Below are 25,028 nucleotides of genomic sequence, written 5' to 3' on the forward strand. Positions count from 1 at the left end.
GAGCCTACTTTTCCGCTGTAACCTCGAAACACATACTCATATCCATAGAAAAAGCTCATGTTTTATCATAGTATAGTCCTGCTATTTACATTAATATTTTACATTGATGCATTCTTTTTTTGACAGTGCAGTAAAACACTCGCCCTCACAATGTCAAATGAAGGTTATTAAATTCCTTTATTTTCTACCGCTTACCCTCATGAGAGTCATGTGGGTGCTGGAGCCTATCCCAGCTGTCTTTGGGCGAGAGGCGGGGTACACCCTGGACTGGTCGCCAGCCAATCAAAGGGGTTATAAAATTTCCAAAAAAAAAAAAAAAAAAAACAATCATGACTGCATTGTCAGTTGTATGCAAAATTATTATTATTTTGTAATGATTATGGGCAGATTTACACTCAAAATATTTAATAATATGCAAGGTAAATTATGGATGTGTAATGTACAGATTTTTCATTCAGCAAAGCAATAATTAATAAATTACTTCTCCACACAATAAATGAAAATTCATTCATTCATTTTCTACCGCTTTTCCTCACGAGGGTCGCAGGGGTGCTGGAGCCTATCCCAGCTGTCTTTGGGCGAGAGGCGGGGTACACCCTGGACTGGTCGCCAGCCAATCACAGGGGTTATTAAATTTCCAAAATAAAAAAAAACCCAAAACAATCATGACTGCATTGTAGGTTGTATGCAAAATTATTATTATTTTGTAATGATTATGGGCAGATTTACACTCAAAATATTAAATAATATGTAAGGTAAATTATGGATGTGTAATGTACAGATTTTTCATTCAGCAAAGCAATAATTAATAAATTACTTAATCACACAATAAATGAAAATTAAGTCAGTATATTTCCATGTGCATGTGCGTCCATTGTCCATTTGTTCCATAGAACAACGGCATGAACAGAGTGAGCCCTTTTGTGTCGGTGCAGAAGAGTGTAAGGTACCAGAAATTAATTTGTCAATTGCGATATATTGTCACATAATTAATCAATATACTTTTCTTAAAAGTAAAAAAGTTGTAGATCCAATCTTGTGCATCAATTTGCCTCGTGATTATTAATATAAAAATAGGTCAAATATTAGAACACTTCTAGAGTCCAACCACAGGCTGTACTTCTAATAATCAATAATCTTCTATGTAACTATGCAATGCAATGAATGTTAGCTATAAGCTTGGTAAAAAAAAAACACTTTTAGGAAAATACAAAGCATCTCCTAACGCTGCTAGTAGTATTTCTCTACTGCTAAATCTCACTGGAAAATGAAGTGAAAACAAAGAAGAACTTTCAATGAATGCTAAAGAGTGTCAGATATGTTACGAATATGTCATTATGTCAATAAAAAAAGTTGATTTACACCCGGAAATGGTGTGTTCAATAATGCCAGTTGTCCGTACCACACAGCTTCTACTAAAAGCTTTCTGGTCTATTATTATATTTATGTCACTGCATATTGATAAAGGGATTTTTTTCATGAGAAAACATTTTTTTTTACCCAATGGCATAAAACATGTATACAGTCACATATACATCAATATATTTTGATATTTGAATTTGCTTTTTCAGAAACCTGGTATAGATCTAACCAGGTTAAAAATATATTTGTAATATACAGCATAGTATATTCATAACACATTCATTTAATTGTAAAACTTGGTTTTGATTGCACCGCAATATTGTAGGAGTATACATATATATATACATATAAGAGTACTGTAAGAGTACTGTATATAAGGCATACAGTAAAATTCTTAGTATTACATCAAATTAGTACTGCAAAGCACATGGTATTATATTCTATTTTCACTGCATTTTTACTTCAGAACGTTACCTTTTCCTGGATAAAATGATTTGTTAGCATATAAAAATTTCCATAAACTGACGGGTACCCAAACAAAATGACAGGAACAAACCATTTAAAAGTCAGAAAAATCTGCAATAAAAAAAGAAATCACATTTAATAGCGAGTAAAAGTGAAAACATACTGTTGGCTGGTCTTTCTGCATCATGCACCGTAAAGCGGCCAGGCCTCATTTAAGAGTGTGGCGGCTGCGGTGGCGGCGCCAGAGCCGGAGCCATGTTGGTCGCCTCAGAAACGTGGGCCTTTAACCGGTGCTGGAATGAGCTGCCGTCTAATGAGCCCATTAGGACAAAGATAAACTTGAAAAGAGAGGAAGGAAAAGTAAACAAGTCAGAAACAAATTGCTAGCGATGGGGATTCTGACGACGGACTCTTGTTTTTTTTTTTATTTTGGACAAACCAGAGGCGGTCCAGGTTGTAAAGAGTTTCAGACTGCAGGTGCTCTTTTCAATGGAGGGTTTGCTCAGCCAGACACTTCTTGGCCCGCATTGAATGCTCTCAGGGTGTTTGTTTGCAGTCTTTTCTCTACACACTGTGTCGAGCTGTTTGATACCTATCGCCTTTTTTCTCACACTTCGTCTGTCTCTGTCAGTTTTCTTGAATGTTGATGCCGCATTCTACTACGGCCTACAATCTTTCTACGTGCGGCCGTCAGTGTGTCAGATGGCAGCGGCGGTGTGTGGTCAGTGCACAGTGTGTTCTCTCAGCTGCTGTTTCGAATACACAAATAGTGTCCTCGCTCATTTGCTGCAGCAGATGGTAGCTAGCTTCGTATCTACGAGTGTGTGTCAGCGTGTGTGTGTGTCCACTTCACTGGAGTGGCAGCTGTGGGCGGGCAAAACTGCATGAGAGTATCAAAAAGTACAAGTAAACTAAAACTCACCGGTGTGAAAGATCGCAAGAGGAAGTTTTGCGCAAAATCTGGACTCTCACTTTGTTTCATCAGTGCGTAATCCTGGGGATTATATCCTTGCATGGTGGACAATGATTTTATTGCTGCTTTAATCCAGCTCAGCATATGCAACAAACAGCAACACCCTCCAGTACTTGGTTATAGTGTTAATACATGCCATGTGTCCAATATGTATTTCTCATCACAAAACGTCCTTTCATGTTAGCATCCTAGTACTTAGTTACATTCATTCATTCATTTTCTACTGCTTTTTCCTCACGAGGGTCGCGGGGGTGCTGGAGCCTAGCCCAGCTGTCTTGGGGCGAGACGCGGGGTACACCCTGCACTGGTTGCCAGCCAATCACAGGGCACATATAGACAAACAACCATTCACACTCACATTCATACCTATGGACAATTTGGAGTCGCCAATTAACCTAGCATGTTTTTGGAATGTGGGAGGAAACCGGAGTACCCAGAGAAAACCCACGCATGCACGAGGAGAACATGTAAACTCCACACAGAGATGGCCGAGGGTGGAATTGAACCCTAGTCTCCTAGCTGTGAGGTCTGTGTGCTAACCACTTGACCAATACAAATACATATAAATGATAAATGAAAATGTGATTCTTTACATGACTGGAAACTGGAAGGTGCTGGTGGTTGATCTCGCTGCCACATCCAGTCTTTGGGAACAGTCACAAGGAACTCCACTTTTTTGCCCATCTTTTATGTGAAACGTGAACACATATTTTTTTTCCCTTTTCTGTACATTTCAACAAGAAAAAACCTCAACAGAAGTATAGACGCAGCAACAACACTGACAATATCCGCTCTCATTGAGATAGCTGTGTCTTCAGCACGTGTGCTCCAGTGATCAGGTAAACAAAAGCTGACAGCATCTCGTTGAGTCTTTGTAGCGATATTGAGAGCTAGGTATTCATTCTTCCGTCTGTGAGTGACGCCGAGACTAGCAGCTAGCAAGGCGTCCTGATAAATAGTTCTTTTTTCGTGTTATATAACAATAATATAGCGGTAGCTTGGTTAATATAGAAGTCTGTTATGTCCGTTTGTGAGGGCCAGGTACTTCCCACCCCGTCCATTGTTAGCTAGCCCATATTTACTTGTTTTCTCGTGCTAGAATGCACTGAAAAGGAAAATAAGTATGTGTTCATGTTTCACATAAGGATTGTGAATGATGGGCAAGATAAATAAATAAAAATGCAATTCCCCTTTAAATGTTCATTTATCCCTTTCATTTGTCATTTAGCATGTAAAACAACAGTATAATACAATTTACAATATAATACAATTTTATAATACAATTTTAAACTTAAAAAGTGTTTCAATTGAAGTGGGGAAGAAAAACAAAGAAGCCAAAAACCTGACAATATTCATTATTATTTTCTGACAAATTATTGGCCATGGTCAAACACAAAGTTCTGTTTTTTGGAAAACAAATAGTGAGGGACAACTGACTCATTTAGCCATTTTTGTAATTTAGGCAACAAATATGTCAAATTTGCTTAAACATGCATATTTTGACTAATAGGCTGTAATCATCAGTATTTTTTATTTTTTGCAAGAATAATTCACATTTTAGGCTGCACGGCGGCCGAGTGGTTAGCTAGGACATCCAAGTTTGATTCCATCCTCGGCCAACTAAGTGTGGAATTAGCAATTTCTCCCTGTGCATGCGTGGGTTTTCTCCGGGTACTCCGGTTTCCTCCCACATTCCAAAAACATGCTAGGTTAATTGGCGACTCCAAATTGTCCATAGGTATGAATGTGAGTGTGAATGGTTGTTTGTCTATATGTGTCCTGTGATTGGCTGGTGACCAGTCCAGGGTGTACCCAAAGACAGCTGGGATAGGCTCCAGCACCCCTGCGACCCTTGTGAGGATAAGCGTAGAAAATGAATGAATGAACGAATAATTCCCATTGTAAGCTGTGTTTATGTACCAATTTATTATACTGTTCAAGGGACAAGCAATGATTTAGAATTCACTTAACCTGAAACTTTAAAACAAGAACAATTTTTGCAGACAGCTGCAATAGAAAGAAGTTGGCTAGGCCAAGCGATGACCGACTGATGCCAAATGATTATTCCGTTATTAGATGACAGTGTCGCCTGAGGACGCGTGCTACTATCTAATATGGCTGGGCAACCCAGCTGATTCACCACTACACCATCTCGTCTAAATTGGTTTTGTTCTGGTGAATCACTCCATGTTCCCTTAATAGAAAAAACAAACATACTGCTCTAACATTGGGTGACAAGGGCACCTTGGGTGTGCAGATGTTCACGCAGATGACAGATGGCGGCGACGCAGCTAAGGGAGCAACGGAAGGATGTCTGTGCCAGGCTGGTGCCGCATGCACCTCTAACTCTTCACTTCCCCTGTTGTACCGGAACAGTCCCCCACAACACAAAGTCTCCCAACTGAAGGTTGTGTGATGTCTTTATCTGTGTGATGTAAACATGCAGTGACTCAGCATGTCTGGACATCTTTGAAATTCTGTAGCATTTTTAACGTACCAGATATTATAGCAATGCCTATTGAGTTCCCTTTGTTCATATCTCCTGTCTGCTTGCCATTATTCATCTAAAAATTACAAAAACAGCTATTTTACTTTCAGCTGTTGGACACATTAGTAACTATAACTAATTGTTTACATTAGAAATGATAAAAACAAAAAAAATCCCAAGGTGTACCGGTTTAAAAAGTCAGCAGTTTGCAATTTGTGGCTGGATGCCCCAGAATCTGCAGAGACACGGAGGTTGTTATGACCAGGTAGAGAAGATAATTACCTTCATTCATCTTTACCGGACCCCAGCACTGTTTAATGACGGTGCATGTGAATCCAGGCCCATTTTTGATGAATTTCCCCTTGAATTAGCAGTCATCAGTGGATGGAGAACCTCCATCACTATGTGCTCTCATTCATCATCTCATTAGGACCCCGCGCCGGGCTGCATGGCACGGGGACTCCCAGGGAGAAAGAAGAAACTATGATTTCCATCATGATCTTATCAACATTGTTTAACCGGGCGGATATCTATTCTTTAAATGATAATCTCTTTGATTCCCCAGGCTATTTGGCTAAAATGTTAATGCGCAATTGGCAGAGAGCTACGGATTTCCATCAGTCAAAATTAATTGAATAGATCATAGGCTTAATGTGTTATGATAATGCCTCTCCATACTTAAGGTGTTTGCAAGTACAAGATTTGTGATGGAAGATAATTTTGTTAAAATGTTACATCCATTATCAGGCTGCCTTTGGGGGCCCGCAAAGTAAAGCAAAAACTCTTTTTGCTGTGAAACTAAATAAACCTCTCAAGTGGAAATAAGCACCCCACTTTCCAACTCATGCATAACCCATCTTTACAAAAGCCTCAAGCGCTCCTGGATATTTCCCAATAATCACTGGAATTTTTATTAGGGTTAGGGGTTAGAATCTTCATGTGGCATTAATGGAGACTGTAGTGGGGTCCAGGTAAGGGGTTAGTGTTTGCACAATCTCCATGGAGAATTATTGCAGACTATAGTGGGGCTTGGTTAACTGGGTTAGGGTTTGCAGAATCTACATGGGGAATTAATGCAGACTATAGTGGGGCTTGGGTAACTGGGTTAGGGTTAGCAGAATCTCCAAATGGAGACTATAGTGGGGTTCTTGTCATGGGTTAGGGTTTGCAGAATCCACATGTGGTATTCATGCAGACTGTAGTAGGGTTCGGGTCAGGGGTTAGGGTAAGCAGAATTGGCATGTGGCATTCATAGTACAAACAAATAGCGGGGCTCGGGTACTGGGGTTAGGGTTAGCAGAATCTCCAAATGGAGACTGTAGTGGGGTTCAGGTAAGGGGTTAGGGTTTACAGAATCTACAAGGGGAATACATGGAGACTGTAATGGGGTTTGGGTTAGGGGTTACGGTTTGCAGAATCTACATGGGGAAGTCATGGTACAAGCAAATGTTGAGGCTTGGGTACTGGGGTTAGGGTTAGCAGAATCTCCAAATGAAGACTGTAGTGGGGTTCAGGTAAGAGGTTAGGGTTTGCAGAATCTACATGGGGAATTCATGGAGATTGTAGTAGGGTTCAGGTCAGGGGTTCGGGTAGGCAGAATCTACAAGGGGAATTCATGGAGATTGTAGTAGGGTTCAGGTCAGGGGTTAGGGTAGGCAGAATCTACAATGGGAATTCATGGAGACTGTAGTAGGGTTCAGGTCAGGGGTTAGGGTAGGCAGAATCTACAATGGGAATTCATGGAGACTGTAGTAGGGTTAGGGTCAGGGTAGGCAGAATTGGCATGTGGCATTCATAGTACAAACAAATAGTGGGGCTCGGGTACTGGGGTTAGGGTTAGCAGAATCTCCAAACGGAGACTGTAGTGGGGTTCAGGTAAGGGGTTAGGGTTTGCAGAATCTACAAGGGGAATTCATGGAGATTGTAGTAGGGTTCGGGTCAGGGGTTAGGGTAGGCAGAATCTACAAGGGGAATTCATGGAGACTGTAGTAGGGTTAGGGTCAGAGGTTAGGGTAGGCAGAATCAGCATGTGGCATTCATGATACAAACAAATAGTGGGGCTCGGGTTAAGTTTAGCAGAATCTCCAAATGGAGACTGTAGTGGGGTTCATGTAAGGGGTTAGGGTTTTCAGAATCTACATGGGGAAGTCAAATGTTGAGGCTTGGCTACCGGGATTAGGGTTAGCAGAATGTCCAAATGGAGACTCTAGTGGAGTTCAGGTATGGTATTACGGTTTGTAGAATCGGCCTGTGGTATTAATGAAGACTCTAGTGGGGTTCAAGTAGGCTGTAGACTGTAGTGGGGTTAGGGTTAGCAGAATCTCCAAATGGAGACTATAGTGGGGTTCTTGTCATGGGTTAGGGTTTGCAGAATCCACATGTGGTATTCATGCAGACTGTAGTAGGGTTTGGGTCAGGGGTTAGGGTAAGCAGAATTGGCATGTGGCATTCATAGTACAAACAAATAGCGGGGCTCGGGTACTGGGGTTAGGGTTAGCAGAATCTCCAAATGGAGACTGTAGTGGGGTTCAGGTAAGGGGTTAGGGTTTACAGAATCTACAAGGGGAATACATGGAGACTGTAATGGGGTTTGGGTTAGGGGTTACGGTTTGCAGAATCTACATGGGGAAGTCATGGTACAAGCAAATGTTGAGGCTTTGGTACTGGGGTTAGGGTTAGCAGAATCTCCAAATGAAGACTGTAGTGGGGTTCAGGTAAGAGGTTAGGGTTTGCAGAATCTACATGGGGAATTCATGGAGATTGTAGTAGGGTTCAGGTCAGGGGTTCGGGTAGGCAGAATCTACAAGGGGAATTCATGGAGATTGTAGTAGGGTTCAGGTCAGGGGTTAGGGTAGGCAGAATCTACAATGGGAATTCATGGAGACTGTAGTAGGGTTCAGGTCAGGGGTTAGGGTAGGCAGAATCTACAATGGGAATTCATGGAGACTGTAGTAGGGTTAGGGTCAGGGTAGGCAGAATTGGCATGTGGCATTCATAGTACAAACAAATAGTGGGGCTCGGGTACTGGGGTTAGGGTTAGCAGAATCTCCAAACGGAGACTGTAGTGGGGTTCAGGTAAGGGGTTAAGGTTTGCAGAATCTACAAGGGGAATTCATGGAGATTGTAGTAGGGTTCGGGTCAGGGGTTAGGGTAGGCAGAATCTACAAGGGGAATTCATGGAGACTGTAGTAGGGTTAGGGTCAGAGGTTAGGGTAGGCAGAATCAGCATGTGGCATTCATGATACAAACAAATAGTGGGGCTCGGGTTAAGTTTAGCAGAATCTCCAAATGGAGACTGTAGTGGGGTTCATGTAAGGGGTTAGGGTTTTCAGAATCTACATGGGGAAGTCAAATGTTGAGGCTTGGCTACCGGGATTAGGGTTAGCAGAATGTCCAAATGGAGACTCTAGTGGAGTTCAGGTATGGTATTACGGTTTGTAGAATCAGCCTGTGGTATTAATGAAGACTCTAGTGGGGTTCAAGTAGGCTGTAGACTGTAGTGGGGTTCGGGTTAACAGAATCTCCATGTGGAATTAATGACTCTAGTGGGGTACAGGTCCAAAATCCAGCCTCCCAACACCCATTTAGTTGGTCCGAGTCCAAATTTAACATTATTTGGCATCAGTTTGAGGTGCAATTTATGATGCAGTAAAAAATGACTCCCTTCACTCTTGTTGCAACGGTCTTCTCCGAAGACCGTAAATGGATGCTTGAGTAATCTCGTACAAACCTTCTCTTCGTACGTGTTTGAAGAGAAGCTCACATTGTCTGTGGACAATTTAAGGGATGTACCTGTTTCCAAGGACAACATTTGGTTGGAATATTGATTTCTGTGAGATGAGAAGACTGAAATCCATCACAAACGCTTTATGGACCACAGGGTTCTGTCATTACCAGGAAATGGGTGATATTTTAAAGCTCAGCTCTCTTTTATTTGCATTCTGTCCTCATCCCCCTCTTCTGTGTGTCGAAAAATCCTACTCTCCTTGCCAAATTCTGAGTAAAACCTTGTCATTGGTTCAGGCCAAGAAGAAAAATTAGATCTGATTTATTATCATTTCTCCTTTGTGTCAGCAAATACGGTAATGTTGGCTTGGCAGATTTCTTCATTTTTTTGGCTCATCCTCTGCGTGTGTGTGTATTCTTGTACAAAAATAAAATTGGAAAAAGCTGAAATGGTATTAAAGTGTGTCATAAAAACAGTACTTAAGACAAACTAAAAGCCAATATGAACACTATTCATACTGCCTGTAGAAGCCCATCTAAGCCTTTTCAGCAAATTTACATTGATTCCCAACCACTGTGTCGGTGCACAATGTGTACCGGAGTGATGCACTTAATTGGTGGGCTAGTGGTTAGCAATTTGGCCTCATAGTCATGAGGTCAAGGGTTCGACTCCTCTTGGTCTCCCCTGCTTGGAGTTGAATGTACCCCCCATTGTGTGTGTGTCATGTTGTATTTAGCTTGATATTGCAAAAAGTGACAATTGCACATACCTGCATATGCATCATCCTCCTGGTCCCAATAAAACAGGGCTCTTGCACCTTTTTCCGCATGGGCTGCAAACAGAAAATTTAACAAAGGTCACTTCCTGTACATACTGTAAGTTAAAGATGCTGAAAAGGTCAGTATAGGTCATATGCTAGACTAGCTAAACAAAACATTTTTGTCATTTTAGGAGGCAAGGTGGCCTTAGTGAAATAAGATGTTCCAACCTACCTCTGTCATTAAAAATACCCATTAATATCCTTGTAAAGCAGATTTTTACATTTTTTGCTTCATCTATTGATTTTTCCCTCAAATGTGTTTAAAACAGCTCTCCGACTCCTACTCAACCACTCAGAAATAGATCTGTCATGTTGCTATCATCTCTAACTGCTAACGACCTTTTTTTTTTTTGCCTGTGACTGACGTTGATATGATCCCTCAAGCCCCAGGCTTGGCACCAAAGCACTCCTAAGACAAATTAAGCATGTGTCACGCCCACACCCACCTCCATCACAGTGCTATACCCCTGCCTTTTAATGTTTGCTCCAAATTACACAAAAAGTGACAGTATGACATTTAAAAGTTGAGGAAGAAGACAGTGGAGGAATAACAGATCATTTATTTTACTGAAACGTATTAGGTGTTAATACTGTATACTAATAGTAGCTGCTATGGCAATGACTCACCTGTGCACAGTATATCGATATTTATGAAGACAACAAGATGAATGTCCTTGTTAAAGCTCAGGGATTTAAACAAAAATATTTTGACTTTTTTTTCAGGGCAAATCACATTCCCCATGGAGAGGGAAGGCCCCACTTTAAGACATTTTTCTTCCACCCAGTGGTGCCTTTCCTCAGGGTGCAGAGGGAAGTGGTTAAGTGCAGTTTATATGGCCTACATGAATATTCGGGTCAGTGGCACTCATTCTGTGTTGTTTGGTGAACTCATTTAAACAATTCAGCCAGTTTGTCACCTCCATGAAAGCATGATAATAATGAACTTTGAACTGACAAAAACACATAATTAAATGTTAATGCATGACATTTTTCATCCATATTGTTTTTTTCCTTAATTTGGCTAAAATCAACTATGTCCAATTATTGTGGGGGGGGGGGGGGGGGTTTGCCACCGCAATTTATACTACCGACTCAACTCACTCAGGCATACATCAGTTGTGTTCTAATGCTGTAGGAAACTGTCAATGCCATATATTATTAAAAACAGCTCAATTTAAAATAACATAATATCTTAGTCCATATTTAAATTTATAAATTTATTTATTTATTTTACATTACTTTTTGCGTTTGGATGATGTAAAAATGTTCCGGTAACGACTGAAGAAACTGGCACCTCCGAAGCCACCTATCAGGGGTCCTTCGTGAAGTCAAACAAAAATGGCCGCCTCCATGCTATGCAGGAGGACGCTGGTGCTTTATAACACGACAAAAGCCAGTTTGTTTACCAAGCTTGTGAATTCCGCAAGTGGGATTTTAACACAAACGGCGTCGTATAACCCTAAACCTCTAAAGCTGAACCTCCGTGACCCGTATATTCCAGACAAGAGCAGCGAGAAGACTCCGGAATGGCAGAAGACGGCGAGACACGACAGCAAGCTGTACGGTCGCTACGGCTCGGCATCGGGTGTCGATCCTGCCTCGCTGTGGCCCAGCCACGCCGAGCTGGACAATATCATCGCTGAGGAAAATGAGTGGCATCCTCCGTTAGAGGTCATGTTGAAGAATGTCGCAGCCAAGCAGAAGGAGGAGACCGAAAAGCGCCTAGCAAAGTGAGTGATGCTAACGTTGTTAATGTCAATGCTATGCTTACTTCCATTATCAGACAGAACGAACGCCAAGCAGCAGTCTATTTGACATTAATATAAATGTTACATCATATGTTGACAGGATTTGAGCATAAAAAAAGTATTTTAATGATCAGGCTGTACACTTTCAGTATTTTAGCACTCAACCAATGTGAGCATACCTACCTCCCCTGACGTCACAGACCAACTGCCGCCTCGTCGCCGTCACGTGACCAGAAGTGAGCTTTGGCGGCAAGCCAACATAATAGCTGACTATTCCGACGGACATGATTCACTTCTGTAGACATTCTCCTAATATTTTGTCTTGTACTCCATAATGACACGCAGAAGTAATTATACTTCTTCTAAGCCAGGGGTGTCAAACTCCAACCAGTTTCTCCAGCAGGTGAGTTTGATTGATGAGCCCCTTCCCTCAAATTGGCGAAGGTGTTGACCATTAAAGTCACCTACTTTATGACCGGCTTGAAAGAAAACATGCAATGTCTCGGCCCTACATTGCATGGGTTTGTCACAGGTGACAGACAAATGCGCGGGCGAGCTTTCTTCTTCTGTGGTTTGAAGTGTCATGTGGATCCGTCTGTGCGCCTTTTCACAGCGCCACACGTAGATGTGCCGTGTGTATTACATGGTTTTCACTGTGATGTGTTCCAGTCTGAATGCAACTACATACTGTGAGTGAATTGAACTTTGAAAGTAATCTTATGCACTCATTGATTGTATATCAATAGTGTAAAGGGCACTTTGTCCATGAGCTAATAAAAAACAGAAGTTTTTATTGTATTGCTATCGTGCCCCACTTTTACTAATTTCTGTGTAAAATTGTCAAAGAATGGCCCAAAAATCTAGACAGAAATTCAAATAATTCAACTAATATTTTAAGACATTCACTCCAAAGCATTAAGAGCTTATCAGCAGAATATAAATTCTGTAATACATTCATGATAGTAAGTGCAGGTGGTGCAATGCACAACGTGACACCTTCGCAATGGTGTCTCGTCTTCTACAACGTTGTTTATATACATATGCCGACTTTAAAGAGCCGCTATACCAGTATGTTCTAAATGGTAATGCAGTACATCCAAGTTCAGTTGATATCCATCCAATAGATAACATACTGTAGTCAGAGCCAACATGGTGGACTGTCAATCAAACGATGAGGTCCATATAACAACATCTGTTATAATGATCGTATCTATTTCTGTTGCAGAGAGAAGCTCATAGCAGCAAACATGGCCCAAATGCCCAAGATGATCGCCGACTGGCGCAGAGAGAAGCGTGAATCTAAGCAGAAGCTAAAAGAGGAGAAGGCACGCCGTGAGAAGTTGCTGGCTGAGGCCAGGGAGCGTTTTGGCTATGCGGTGGACCCCCGCAGCCCCAAGTTCTTGGAAATGGTTGCTGAAATTGAAAAAGAGGAGAAGAAGAAGAAGAAACTCCTGAAACGCAGACTCAGGGAAGACCAGGCAGCTGTTCCGGTCACTCCTGTTGCTGCCTCGTAAAATTGGTCTTTATAGACTTAATTGACTATTAAACGTTGGGCTGTGTATATTTAATGAGAACATTTTACTGCTCATTTTGCTTTCTAATGCCATGTGGAATTACAAAGTCTCATTTCTTGAATAAGTTATTTTCTGCATTGATTCTCCTTGTCATGGTCATCAATGTTTTGAAAGTATATTGTGCGTTACAGGCGTGATGTTGCAATTAATACATCAAAACTGGTTTCTGACTGCAATTTTGAGTTCTTGTGACACCATAATCTTCACATTACAACATATGAACTGACTAAAAATATAATTTAGAGTGGCTTGAATCAGCTGCTGATTTAGATTTTGTAAACATTGTTCATACATGAAATGTATTCTACACAATACACAAGCCAGTTTTTTACAAAAGCAAGTGAAGTCCTATTGAAAATGTAACACTTTCCTACAATGACAAACCACTCGGGGCCTCACCTTGATCAGACAAGAGTGTGCTAACTGGTTGAAAAAGGCAAACCTGAACATAAGCTCTGTATTTACTTGAGAGTTAAAAACTGGGCATCAGCAAAAATTGTGAGTTGGTGATGTTGAGTTCAAGAGCATCTTCGTTGATCAAAGATCTCCTGACAGATGAGCTTCCTCTCCGTCAACAGAGCCAGCCTTCAGTTTGGCCAGAGCAGCGTGTATCCTGAACTGTGTACGAGATTCCATGGAGTACTCTTTGTAGTTGTGTCTAAAAGACAAAAACAGCTGAAATGATGTTTCACATACATTGGTTTGACCACTACAAAGAGATTTGATGCTACCTATTCACCCTAAATGGGACTCCACTTTTGGAGACCAACGCTCTTCTCAACCCCCTGCCTAAAAGTACTCCGTCTTGATTTTGACATTTTAAATAAACCAAAAAAACAACAGAAGAAGAAACCATTTGTTTTGGTTTTTGCTGCTTTTTTGTCTCCCACAGCATCCATAAATTACACGCACACGTTTCATCTTCCACCCCCCAACCCGGGGTTCGATAGATGGATCGATAGATTGTAGTCTTGTGAAAAAAACTGACTTTACTTTCGTCTGTCCAACCGGAGGTTTGATGTTAATATAGTCGTCCATTCGCTTTTGCACAACCTTGAATGTCAAACAAAAACAAGTAGAGAGCGCCCTCTGCTGTTTTTATAGTAATATCGCACAGGGCAGCCAAATGGGCAAATGCTTGTTTTGCTTCTTTAATCCACCAATCCTGAAATAAACCTTGACTTTTTATACCGGAATTCACAAAGAAAAAAAAAGTAGTGAGATAGAAGCAACGATTTAAAAAGGTGTAATACCGCTGCCGACCGGAAGGGGGTGGTAATACTGTAATTAATATAGGTTTCAGTGTGGTTATTTCAAGTGTTCAAACACCAGACAAAAAATCAAAATCAATCAAAAATGTGTGTAGTTTGTAAGGCTTCTGTATTAAAAAAATATTTAGGAAGCACTGTCAACTGACAAAGACTTACTTGGCTTTGCGCAGTAGTTTGATGGCCTCGTCCCCTCGGCCCTGGTCAATGTAGAGTAAACTGAGCTCCACCATGGAGTTGGGAATGAGGTAGTGGTCGAACCTGAGCTTCTTCTCACTGAGCAAAGTCAAACACAAGTAATGTTATTACAAAGTAACACAAATACATGTCTGTACTCTGTATTCAGGGGTCCTAAACCTAAACAGTAGCTTTGTATAATAGTTAGGGATGCACTATATTGTTGTCTTCCAAGCAGACACCTTCTAATATTCAATAACAGCTGATAAAAAAATAGATTGTATGGTGAACTAGCACCGGCTCAGAAGAGTTCCCATGCTCAGATTGAAAGAGCTTTCTGGTGATGGTTTGTTAGGTTTCTGGTTGTGTGGCGAGGTAGAGTTAATGACCCGCATTTGTGAAAGGAATGCAACGAGACCTCACCTAGAACACACTTTATGAAAGCATTCCTCAGCACCCTGGAGGAGACCCTGGTTTTTCAAACACATTCCCTTCAGCAGGTGGATGACGCAACGGTCATCCATTAAAAACTCAGTTTCTGTGGCGGGAGAAGACACACAATCAGCACAGGCGTCACATTTTGTGTTTTTTTTTTTTTTTGTGCTACATTCAAGGGACCTCTGATGACCTGCAGACTCCAACAAGGTGCGTTCAGCCTCCACGAGAGTCTGCATAATGCCTTCAGTTAGCTCCGGTCGATTTCTGATCATACTAAAACCGTTCCACATGTACATCATCTCCTGTAATGAAGCAGTCAATACACGTAAAAGGGGTTATGGGCTTTAGTGTGTTTGTGATGTCGTACCAGCACTGGCACTGTTAGCCTGACTGGGCAGTGGGCTTTGTAGCGGCGAGCTTTGCGGATAGCAAACTTCTCAGTGGGGGGAGATTTCCCTGCTATCTTCTGTTTAAAGGCAGGTACTTGTCTGTGGGGAAATGTGTAAGAGAAGAAGGAAGGCACAAGTCACGTTTGTATGAATATTCAAAAATTTGTCCAAATCCAAAAACTATCTTCTGAGTCCGATCCAGATATCACGAGAAGTGAATTTCTGTGGATTCCTTATTTCTTTCTTCTTATTTCTTTTTTTTTATAAATCATATATTTTCGTAGTTAGAGCATATAAAACCTGTTTATAACTTTCTAAATATGTATTTTTTTAACATTAGAGCCCTCTAAAATGAAGTAACACCACTACAACAGAGATAATATGAGAAAAAAAGACATACAAGATATATATAGACACTAACATAATAAACTGTGAAAATCCTACTTTTTCCAATGATAATGCTACGTTAGATATGCATACCCTGGCCTTGTCCATGTGTAAGAAGAGCATGTCATTTGATTTGTGTTTTAGTTCATTTAGCAATTTTTATGTTTGAACGTGTGTAATTCAGGCCAGAAAGACGTACAATTTGCTTAAATATGTATATTTTTAACTCATAATATGGCTTAGTCAATGAATGTGAGTGTGAATGGTTGTATGTCTATTTGTGCCCTGTGATTGGCTGGCCACCAGTCCAGGGTCTACCCCGCCTCTCGCCCGAAAACAGCTGAGATAGGCTCCAGCATACCCGCGACCCTCGGGAGAATAAGCAGTAGAAAATGGATGGATGGAGGGCTTAGTTAACCGTGAAACAGCAAGGATTGCAATGACTGTGATGAGGTGACAGCTAGGCAACCCAAATTCAATTCCACCCTCAGCCATCTCTGTGTGGAGTTTGCATGTTCTCCCTGTGCATGCGTGGGTTTTCCTCCCACATTCCAAAAACATGCTAGGTTACTTGGGAGTACCCCGCCTCTCGCCTGAAGACAGCTGGGATAGGCTCCAGCAGACCCGCAACTCTTGTGAGTATAAGCGATAGAAAATGAATGAATGAATGATGAGGTGAAGTGGCGAGAGTGTATACAAAATACAAACGATAATAGTGATCAGTTTTGATTGACGGAAAGATGGTGATAATAAAGGGTGTCAAAGACAATAATAAACATACTTTTAAATGAATACATCTAAAAATAATAAAGAAAAAGGTCTTTATGAATCTTTAAAACAAATTCTGGAAATCTAAAATAAACATAAAAAGCCATATTTACCTAAAAAGCTCCACCTCATCCTCACCAAAGGGCCTTTCCTCTTCCTTGGGCAGCATGCTGAGGTAAGCCGCTTTCATGTATATGTACATAGCCTAGATGGAACCAACCTTTTACATGTATTTCCTCAACACCAAATCTGACTATAACTATAAATATTGTCCCCACCTTGGACCACCGGCTCTCCTTGCTCAGCAGGTCTGCATAGAAGTAGGCCATCTTCCAGGCTCGCTTATAGGTGAAGCACCACATCAGCTCCCAGTAGCACATGTGGTGGAACTGCTTCCACGCCTGCTGGGCCTTGCAGCCATCTTCAAATAGTACCACAGCCTGGCAGCAGAGTTACACAATCTTAGGAACGTGCAGTAAGCCACACAGCATGCTGAACTCATGCAGTACAGCACGTATTGGTGTTCCTCTGGGGTCCATTTGACCCCTAACTGTGAAAAACATTATCATCATTGGAAAGGCAGGATTCACAATCAAGCTCTTAGAATCCATTGGATCTGATTGCAAGTGTACCTAATGTTAGGACCAGTTAGTGTAGTGTTTCATAACAGTTCCAGTTGTGAGAACAAAAGGAACAGGATATGAATGTTAAAAGTCGTTCTATTCCTGCAACACTTGATGACATAAGCACACACACCTCATCGATGTTTCCTTTCATCTCTTCTGTTCTGCCAGCAAAGAAGAGGAATATTGCTCCCTGTACAGAAAGTAGAGGAAATGTAACTCCAGCTCATTTTACTCTGAGCTACTGTCCTCCCAACCTTGTTGAATGACATTTCTGTGAATTTTTACACAGTGTGTTAAGAGCGGCAAGTTTGCTCTCTGGGATGGGCAATGTATGCAATAGGTGGAGTGGACACAGGCGCTGCAAAGTCATGCAATGTAAAAGCTTGAACTGGTTGTAAAATGTAAAAAAAAAAAAAAGATGAATCAGCGTCTATGTGCAAGTGTACGCAACAAAAGAAAGGAAACACCTACAGTATGTGTGGATTGGATTAGGAGAGATGACAGTATGCCCTATGATGGATAAACAAACTCCACAATGTCAAGACGTTAAGCTTCTCCAAAGAAACAGTACAGATTCAGTACAGTGAAACAATCCAGGTTTTAGCCCTAAATACAGTATGCCTCACATACTTGATCAACACATTGAAAGAAGGAGTTATATCTAGTGCAAAAATGACATGAATGCACCTTGTGCCCTCCCCTTAATGCCCGGCTTCTCCCGCTGTACACTCTGGTTATCCCAGTCACGATAGCCGTAGGTGCCATACGAAGCCAATACGTCCATCTGCACGAGCCTAGTACGATGCCTACACAAGTATGTCCTGCTTAAAGTATAAACTGTACAGCTATAGCCACAGACTACTACTGAACAATAATGTAAGATGATCCATCAACAGAGTTACGGTGTTGCCTTTAGCCTGGTTGTCAGTCTAATACCAGAGGTTCCCAACCAAAAGAAGGTGTTTCTCCAAAACAATAATATGAATAATATATTAATTTGTCTTCTCTAACTTGCAAGTTTTGAGGCTGGATAGCTTTTACATCTTACATCTTTTACATCTGACACCAACAGTGGTGAGTTCAAGGACCAACGAATATCAACGCTTACGAAAGACATTATTCGTGAAGAATAAAGACATAAATATGTAAAAAAAATGTGGCCTTTCTAACAGTGGTACATGTATGTTGTACATTTTACCTGTATTATTATATTTTCGGATCAAAAATCAAATAAATACATTCATTCATTCTCTACCGCTTATCCTCACAAGGGTTGCGGGCGTGATGGAGCCTATCCCAGCTCTCTTCAGGCGCGAGGCGGGGTACACCCTGGACTGGTGGCCAGCCAATCACAAGGCAACCATTCACACTCACATTCATACCTATGGACAATTTGGAGTCGCCAATTAACCTAGCATGTTTTTGGAATGTGGGAGGAAACCAGAGTCCCCGGATGAATGGAGAGAACATGCAAACACACAGAGATGTCCGAGGGGGGAATCGAACCCAGGTCTCCTAGGTCGTCCACAGTGCAGCCCAAATAAATTAATTTTTGACAAAAATTATGCAAATTTGTGTGTGCCTGTGGTTGCTATGCAAGCATCCACTGTGAAAGTTTGCTGTCTATAATGTTTTAGTTATTTTTGGTATTGTGGCATCCACTTACCTGCGGATAGCGAATCCTGAATATTTTCAGCAACTTTTCAGCTTCTACCGCATGTATTTCTCCTGTTCCTGAAAGAAAGAGACAAAATGATGACAAAAAAGATGAATAAATGAATGATTATTTAAATGCATACAAGCGTATGGGAAGGGGGCCATACCTAATATGAATGTGAGAAAGGTGTAATAGCAAAGTAGGAGCAGAGCACACAGCATGGAGCGTAGATTCAGTGCCCTGGCACCATTATCCAGCAGGGACAAACCGTAATCCTTTAAAAAGGTGGATCAGATCATATTTTGTAGAATATTCAAATAAAAGTCAGCTTTGACATGTCACACCTTGTCTCCAGAGAAGCCTGCAAACTCCAAAACCTTTAATATTCGAGGAGGGAATAATGAAAGTGTCTGCAAACACAGAAGTACACAGTAAAAAAAAAAAAACATTTCAACCATAATATATTTATATAATGATTCAGAAATAAAAACAACATCTCACCAGATTAAATGCCCCGATTCCAAAAGAGATCCCACCCTCTAAGTGAACGTGGCTGGGCCCTTTGAGACAGGTTTGAGATTTGACGTAGGAGTGCAAGTCTCTGAAGGATAAAACCAAAAACATTAAATACTACTCCAACCAAATTCAGGCACCTTTATGATATTTTTTTAATGAAACGTTTTACATGATTGAACATATGGACAAAAGTCTTGGGACACAGTTGGGCAACCACTACATTAATTCCTATCACATCAAGGTTATGCTTTTACTTTTGTGAGACTCCCGAACTATGGACAAAAGCAAGGTGCATAAAAGCATGGATGTACTCAAACACCAGTGACTTGACTCCATATTTGACAATTACTATACATCACAGTACTCTCTATATACCACTGTATGTTAGGCGACTTACTTGTAAATCAGGTAACTGTTTCGTACTTTGATCCCACCTTTGATAAAACTCACCATATTCTCATCCTGCAAAGCAACATTAAATGCCATCATCGGACCAACTAGTGTTGCACCGGTTAGGATAAATGCAGAGATATTTGGCAACGTGGTGTATCGTGGCGTACTTCACCTGTAGGAAGGTGAGTGCAGCTCTTTGGAGTTGGCATTCTGCAAAGCACACTTCAGCGTGGAGCTGCTCTGTGGAATAATATTAAGGAATAGTGACCATACAAAGACAAAGAGTTCTAATACTTTTGATAATTTCCCAGCATTCTCTTAAGCCAGGTGACTCTGGTGGCCTTTCATAGTATGGTAATTAACTAAATGTTGTATTGACATGCTCCAATTATGGTCATCTGTATAGTAGTTTATAGTAATAATATTTCTGCTTTTGTGTTACATTGATACACATCGTTACTGTGACTCTTTCCAAAATAAAGAAAAACATATGACAGTTGTGGTTCGAATATCACCTCCTCACCTCTTTATGTATGACATAAAAATGGCCAAATGAATATAAATATAAATATGAAGGCATTCAGAAGATGTAATATATTGTGTAATATCTGCAGAAGCTAGCGAGAGTTGACATTAATTAGCTGAGGGTTAGCAGTAGTGGAGCAAAGATGCTGGTGCGTAGAGTGTTGTGATGGCGTGAGTCGTGGCCAACAGCAGATCCTGTGTTTTCTATAATGGTGTATTAGGGCCACATTGATTTTGAGGATAACGACAAGTAAAATATGTCAATTTATGAGAATAACGTTATCAAACTCTAAAATTCCTTATTTACAAACCACATATTTGTTAGAGCATAGGAAACCTGTTTATAACTTTTAAAATATGTATTTTTTAACATTAGAGCCCTCTAAAATGAAATAACACCCTACAACAGAGATAATACAATTAAAATTTGACATACAAGATATGAATAAGGCATAATATAGACACTCTCACATAGTAAACTGTGAAAATATTACTTTTTCAATGATAATGCTACGTTACATATGCATACCCTGGCCTTTGTCTTTGAATGCGTGAGAAAAGAATGTGTTTTGATTTGTGTTTTAGTTCATTTAGCAATTTTTTACGCTTGAACGTGTGTAATTCAGGCCAGAAACATGTACAATTTGCTTAAATATGTCTATTTTTAACTAATAATAGGGCTTAGTCAATTAATGTGAGTGTGAATGGTTGTTTGTCTATATGTGCCCTGTGATTGGCTGGCGACCAGTCCAGGGTATACCCCGCCTCTCGCCCCAACGACAGCTTGGATAGGCTCATTATGATATTAGTTTGAGGGGTGTCTATTGGTAATGGTTGATATCAGTATGGGTAAGAAGCACTGGACAGTATTGAATATCGGTAACAATGCCAATATTCAGCATCTCTAAGAATTACTACATATTTTTACCAGTATATAGTAGGAGGCAAATTTTTACCTTCAGTTAGTGGCTCTCCTGCTGACTTGTTTACTAAACTCTGGGATTTCCGCCGAAACCTGAAAAAAAGCGGTAGAAAATGAATGAATTAATGAATGAATGTTTCCCATTTAATATCCATCCAACTAAAAAAATGCCCAAATATTATTTTGAATGGAGTAGACAGCCCACCTCTGGCAGAGCTCCTGAGCAGTCTTCATTGTAGCTCCTGCACTGCTGATGTCTTCATGCTGGAAAGTCATCATGGCCTGCATTTCCAGCACGGTGGCATAGATAAGCGCATGGTACATACTCTCATCCACTCTACACAGAGAACATGGATAGAATCATATATTGTAAATATACAGCGCAGTATATTCAGGCTTGTGAGGAGCCTAGGTTCTGTTCAAGAGGGAGTTTAACCTTGCCGCTGTCGCCAAGTGCTTTCTCATGTGGGGTTTCCGCCACTAATACATATGGATCGCCACAGATACATTTGGGGCTACCTGTTAAGGATGTTTACGCAGAGACTCATATACTTGGAAAGCGTCACTTCCGATTCCCATTTTGCTAAAATTACTATAAATTCTAGATTGGTGCAAAGGGAAACATAATTCTCTCCTGTCTCTTTACCTGGAATGGCACTCAGTAGAGTGCAGACCTCCGGCTATGTTTAACTGGTAACACGAGTATTAGAAAAATGCGGAGTGATGTTGTAGTTGTCCACATAGTGAGATGTACAACGACAAGAGTGAGGCAGTAGAAGGCGAAGTATCGTGTTTCATTCTTGGTAGTAGACTCAAGGGACAAAAAAAGAAAAATTCCACTCAAAAAAGTGACGAAAAAATTGTGAGCATCTTATTCAGGGTTCTGTGTTTGTTAGTTAGCATGTTACTCGGTCATTGAAAATTATATTAGCATTTTGGCACAAAGCAGAAACAGTTTAAGTGTGACTAGAAATTTTTAAAAAAAGTTAACATGAGGACGCATAAGGTAGCCTATTTTTTTTTTGTGTGTAAACACGAGTAAAGATCTTTTACACCATGAGGGTTTACTCATATCTCTGTTGGTACTTTTACTTCAAGTATTTTTGACAGTCACCGCTGTGAACATCTCAGAGCTTTGTGTTTATTTAGCAGGGCTGCCTTCCACTGGTTGTTGAAACAGTCACACCTCAGGCGTCAGCAAACACCTAATATCCTGGATACGGAAGAAGTTACCTGAGCTACAGGTGAATTACTTCACAGTCTACGCCAGTTCTCAGCATCACCTGAGGGCTAGACAATATGGACCTCCTACTAGAACATACGAATGAGCACAGTTGCATTCCAAGTTAAATACAAATCTTGGGCTTTACTTTGACCGTAGCAACTCCAGACTCTCATTGAAGCGGTTGTTCAGGAAAAGATCCAGGGCCTCCATGCACTCATCCAGGCTCTCTTTTAGGGTCATCTGGGTGGAGTTGCTAAAATATGGAAATGCGGGTAAAAAAAAAAAAAAACTGAAAAAAAAACATTTTAATGCATGCTTTGAATTTAGAGAAAATTCACTCAATGTAAACATTAGGAGCCATTTGTTGGCAGTGCAATCTGGTGAGATCCAATGCAATACATTCATTCATTTTTTACCGCTTATCCTCACAAGGGTCGCAGGCATGCTGGAGCCTATCCCAGCTGTCTTCAGGCGAGAGGCGGGGTACACCCTGGACTGGTCCGCCAGCCAATCACAGGGCACATATAGACAAACAACTATTCCCAGTACCCGGAGAAAACACACGCATGCACGGGGAGAACATGCAAACTCCACACTGTGTGGCCTGCATGCTAACCACTTGTCAACCGTGCAGCCCACTGCAATACAAGGACTGCAATACAAGGACTCCAGTGGATTCATATTTAGTCCCTTTAATCTAGCTAAAGATTGTAACTAAGCAACTCAAAATATGATTCAGTTCACTCATTGTGCCAGTTATTTACTGTAATGTATAGTATAAGGGCATTAACTCTCATTTATCTTGTCTATGCTATATAAACCAGATAAGCAAGTATAAACATAAATGGTAAACACAAAAGTACGTAAAACTGACTCTATGGGGTAAAATTTCGTATCTTACCTCTAAAGAATGCCCTAATGTTGTCAATTGAGTTAATCGTATTCAATTAGCATTCTAAGGCCACTGACATTAATATTATAAAATATTGGCACTACAAATAATGTAGTAGTAAACGGAAGTTAGCCAGGCTAGCAGGGGTGCCAGATTTTTAAGCACCATGAGTGGAAAGAAATATGTCTGACTTTTGAAAGGACATAATGATCATTTACATTGTTATAGAATAACCGATTTACAAAAGTAATGAAAGATCTGCGTGGGTATTGCTCACCTGGTAGCCTGAAAAACATCATTTTTTTCCATAAACTTTCAGCAATTTTGTCATGCAGTTGTTTTTACAGCATTAATAAAGTATGTTGATACATAGTAAAAAGTAATGCAGCGCAACCATAAGTCACGTGACGTCTGTAGACAACATTAAGCTAACACACAAACATTGACACTTTCAAAGTGCCACATTTTAAAAATTACATCGCAGCAAACCCAACAAAGTTACTTTTTTTTAATAATAAGAAAAGCTATTTTAACACTCACGAAAGAAAGGATTCGGTGTACTCACTTTTGGGCAGCATTTGCGTCTTTCCCATTGGACATGTTCTCGTTCAGCTGCAACACCTGTCAAGTTCTCACAGCCCAACCAAAGACGCATTGACGGCGTTCGAGCCTTAAAAATAAGCTTCCATGTAAGTCCAATGACAACCCAAGTGATGTCATTTATTTCCCCGCAGTTGCTTTCCTCTTTTATGTAATTAGCTCTGGTATGTATGTATTCATATATTGCGTGTGAAAGTAACCAACAGCCGCGCACTTTACTCCTCCCCCTCTTCTTCCGCACACTTTTAAGGAAGGCGAAGAAGTGGGAGGAGAGCATCATAGATAGACGTTGTGTGACGTCGCCATCTTGACTAGTTGTCGAAGACGTGCTACTTTGAGGTCCGGTCCAACCGGTAGGTCAGTGAAATAGCGCCCCGGGGCAAAAATTATAAAACAAGAAGTCATTATGTACATTATATTTTATTGGTAGAAGGAGCAGTGGTAAGCATTTGGTACGTGTGTAAATGGACACATTGATGAACACTGCCAAAAAATATATTTACCGCTCGTGCATCGATACTAACTTGTTTTGTTTACTTCCGCATTGCAATACATTAACTAGACATACGGTGTCCCAAAATGGTCAAAAATATTCAGGTACCCCTAAATAGTAACCGAGTTAAATATTGTAATTAATATTTAATGAATATATGAATATTAAAAGTTGTCTTGTTTAAATTGTTCAGTTAAAAAAGTGATACTCACTCCGCAGAGTAACATTCAATAAAGTAAACTGTGCGAAAACTTCCAGAGAGTTTTTGCTTTTGCACAATATTCATTTTTTGTAGATGCACCTAAAGAGAAGATAAATATATGATCCCGTATTGATTTTCTAACTTTGTCATTGTAGTTTTTTGTTAAGAGCTTTTATGACATGTTTTTTTTAACTCACATAGAATTGAAATAAATAAATACTGACTATTTCCATACATTACTTACATTTTATGGGTGTATTTGCATTCAAAAAGACGTTATCATTCCAAAAGAGGGCGTTTTAAATTAATTTTCTATGCACAAAGCTGCACTGTAGTCATAATTAAGTTAATTATATATTTGATAATATTGATGTATTTATATTTCCACTACAG

The 25,028-nt window shown here is 40.4% G+C and overlaps 2 protein-coding genes and 1 long non-coding RNA gene across 5 annotated transcripts; 1 reads left to right on the plus strand and 2 right to left on the minus strand.

Moving 5' to 3' along the window:
- Positions 1-1,217: 1,217 nt before the first annotated feature.
- Positions 1,218-12,155, minus strand: LOC131103246 (uncharacterized). 2 transcript variants are annotated; one of them, XR_013629959.1, is made up of 4 exons: positions 11,767-12,155; positions 9,785-9,847; positions 2,019-2,165; positions 1,218-1,938 (listed from the first exon to the last, which is right to left on the minus strand). It is a non-coding gene; the product is annotated as an uncharacterized LOC131103246 (long non-coding RNA). The 2 variants fall into 2 exon arrangements; XR_013629958.1 differs by having other exon boundaries at positions 1,218-2,165.
- gadd45gip1 (growth arrest and DNA-damage-inducible, gamma interacting protein 1) lies at positions 11,127-13,821 on the plus strand. Its single transcript, XM_058049353.2, has 2 exons — positions 11,127-11,565; positions 12,809-13,821. Exons 1-2 carry the CDS (start codon positions 11,174-11,176, stop codon positions 13,095-13,097), a joined length of 681 nt encoding a protein of 226 aa, XP_057905336.2. The 5' UTR covers positions 11,127-11,173; the 3' UTR covers positions 13,098-13,821.
- LOC131103242 (tetratricopeptide repeat protein 39A) lies at positions 12,827-24,261 on the minus strand. Of its 2 annotated transcripts, none has more exons than XM_058049351.2 (18): positions 23,906-24,261; positions 22,594-22,701; positions 21,429-21,560; positions 21,258-21,316; positions 19,949-20,016; positions 19,781-19,845; positions 19,369-19,468; positions 19,212-19,277; positions 19,034-19,142; positions 18,877-18,944; positions 17,341-17,400; positions 16,863-17,024; positions 16,698-16,789; positions 15,408-15,528; positions 15,231-15,342; positions 15,026-15,140; positions 14,585-14,701; positions 12,827-13,815 (listed from the first exon to the last, which is right to left on the minus strand). In XM_058049351.2, the coding sequence occupies exons 1-18, from the start codon at positions 23,938-23,940 to the stop codon at positions 13,695-13,697; spliced, it is 1,710 nt and encodes a 569-aa protein (XP_057905334.2). In that variant the 5' UTR covers positions 23,941-24,261; the 3' UTR covers positions 12,827-13,694. The 2 variants fall into 2 exon arrangements, with proteins under 2 accessions (XP_057905334.2, XP_078653264.1); XM_078797138.1 differs by having other exon boundaries at positions 22,457-22,701.
- Between the last annotated feature and the right edge of the window lie 767 nt (positions 24,262-25,028).

Source organism: Doryrhamphus excisus, linkage group LG16 (genome assembly GCF_037039965.1).
Source record: "Doryrhamphus excisus strain RoL-2023G ecotype Guam linkage group LG16, RoL_Dexc_Guam_v1.1, whole genome shotgun sequence".
Classification (NCBI taxonomy): Eukaryota; Metazoa; Chordata; class Actinopteri; order Syngnathiformes; family Syngnathidae; genus Doryrhamphus; species Doryrhamphus excisus.

Excerpts from the sequence above, each read along its gene's own strand:
- gadd45gip1 (XM_058049353.2), top strand. The coding sequence starts at position 11,174 with ATGGCCGCCTCCATGCTATGCAGGAGGACGCTGGTGCTTTATAACACG. Across the intron at positions 11,566-12,808 it reads ACCGAAAAGCGCCTAGCAAA|AGAGAAGCTCATAGCAGCAA; the intron begins GTGAGTGATGCT and ends TTTCTGTTGCAG.
- LOC131103242 (XM_058049351.2), bottom strand. The coding sequence starts at position 23,940 with ATGTCCAATGGGAAAGACGCAAATGCTGCCCAAAA. Across the intron at positions 18,945-19,033 it reads CTTTCTCACATTCATATTAG|GAACAGGAGAAATACATGCG; the intron begins GTATGGCCCCCT and ends TCTTTCTTTCAG. Across the intron at positions 13,816-14,584 it reads AAACTACTGCGCAAAGCCAA|ACACAACTACAAAGAGTACT; the intron begins GTAAGTCTTTGT and ends TTTGTCTTTTAG.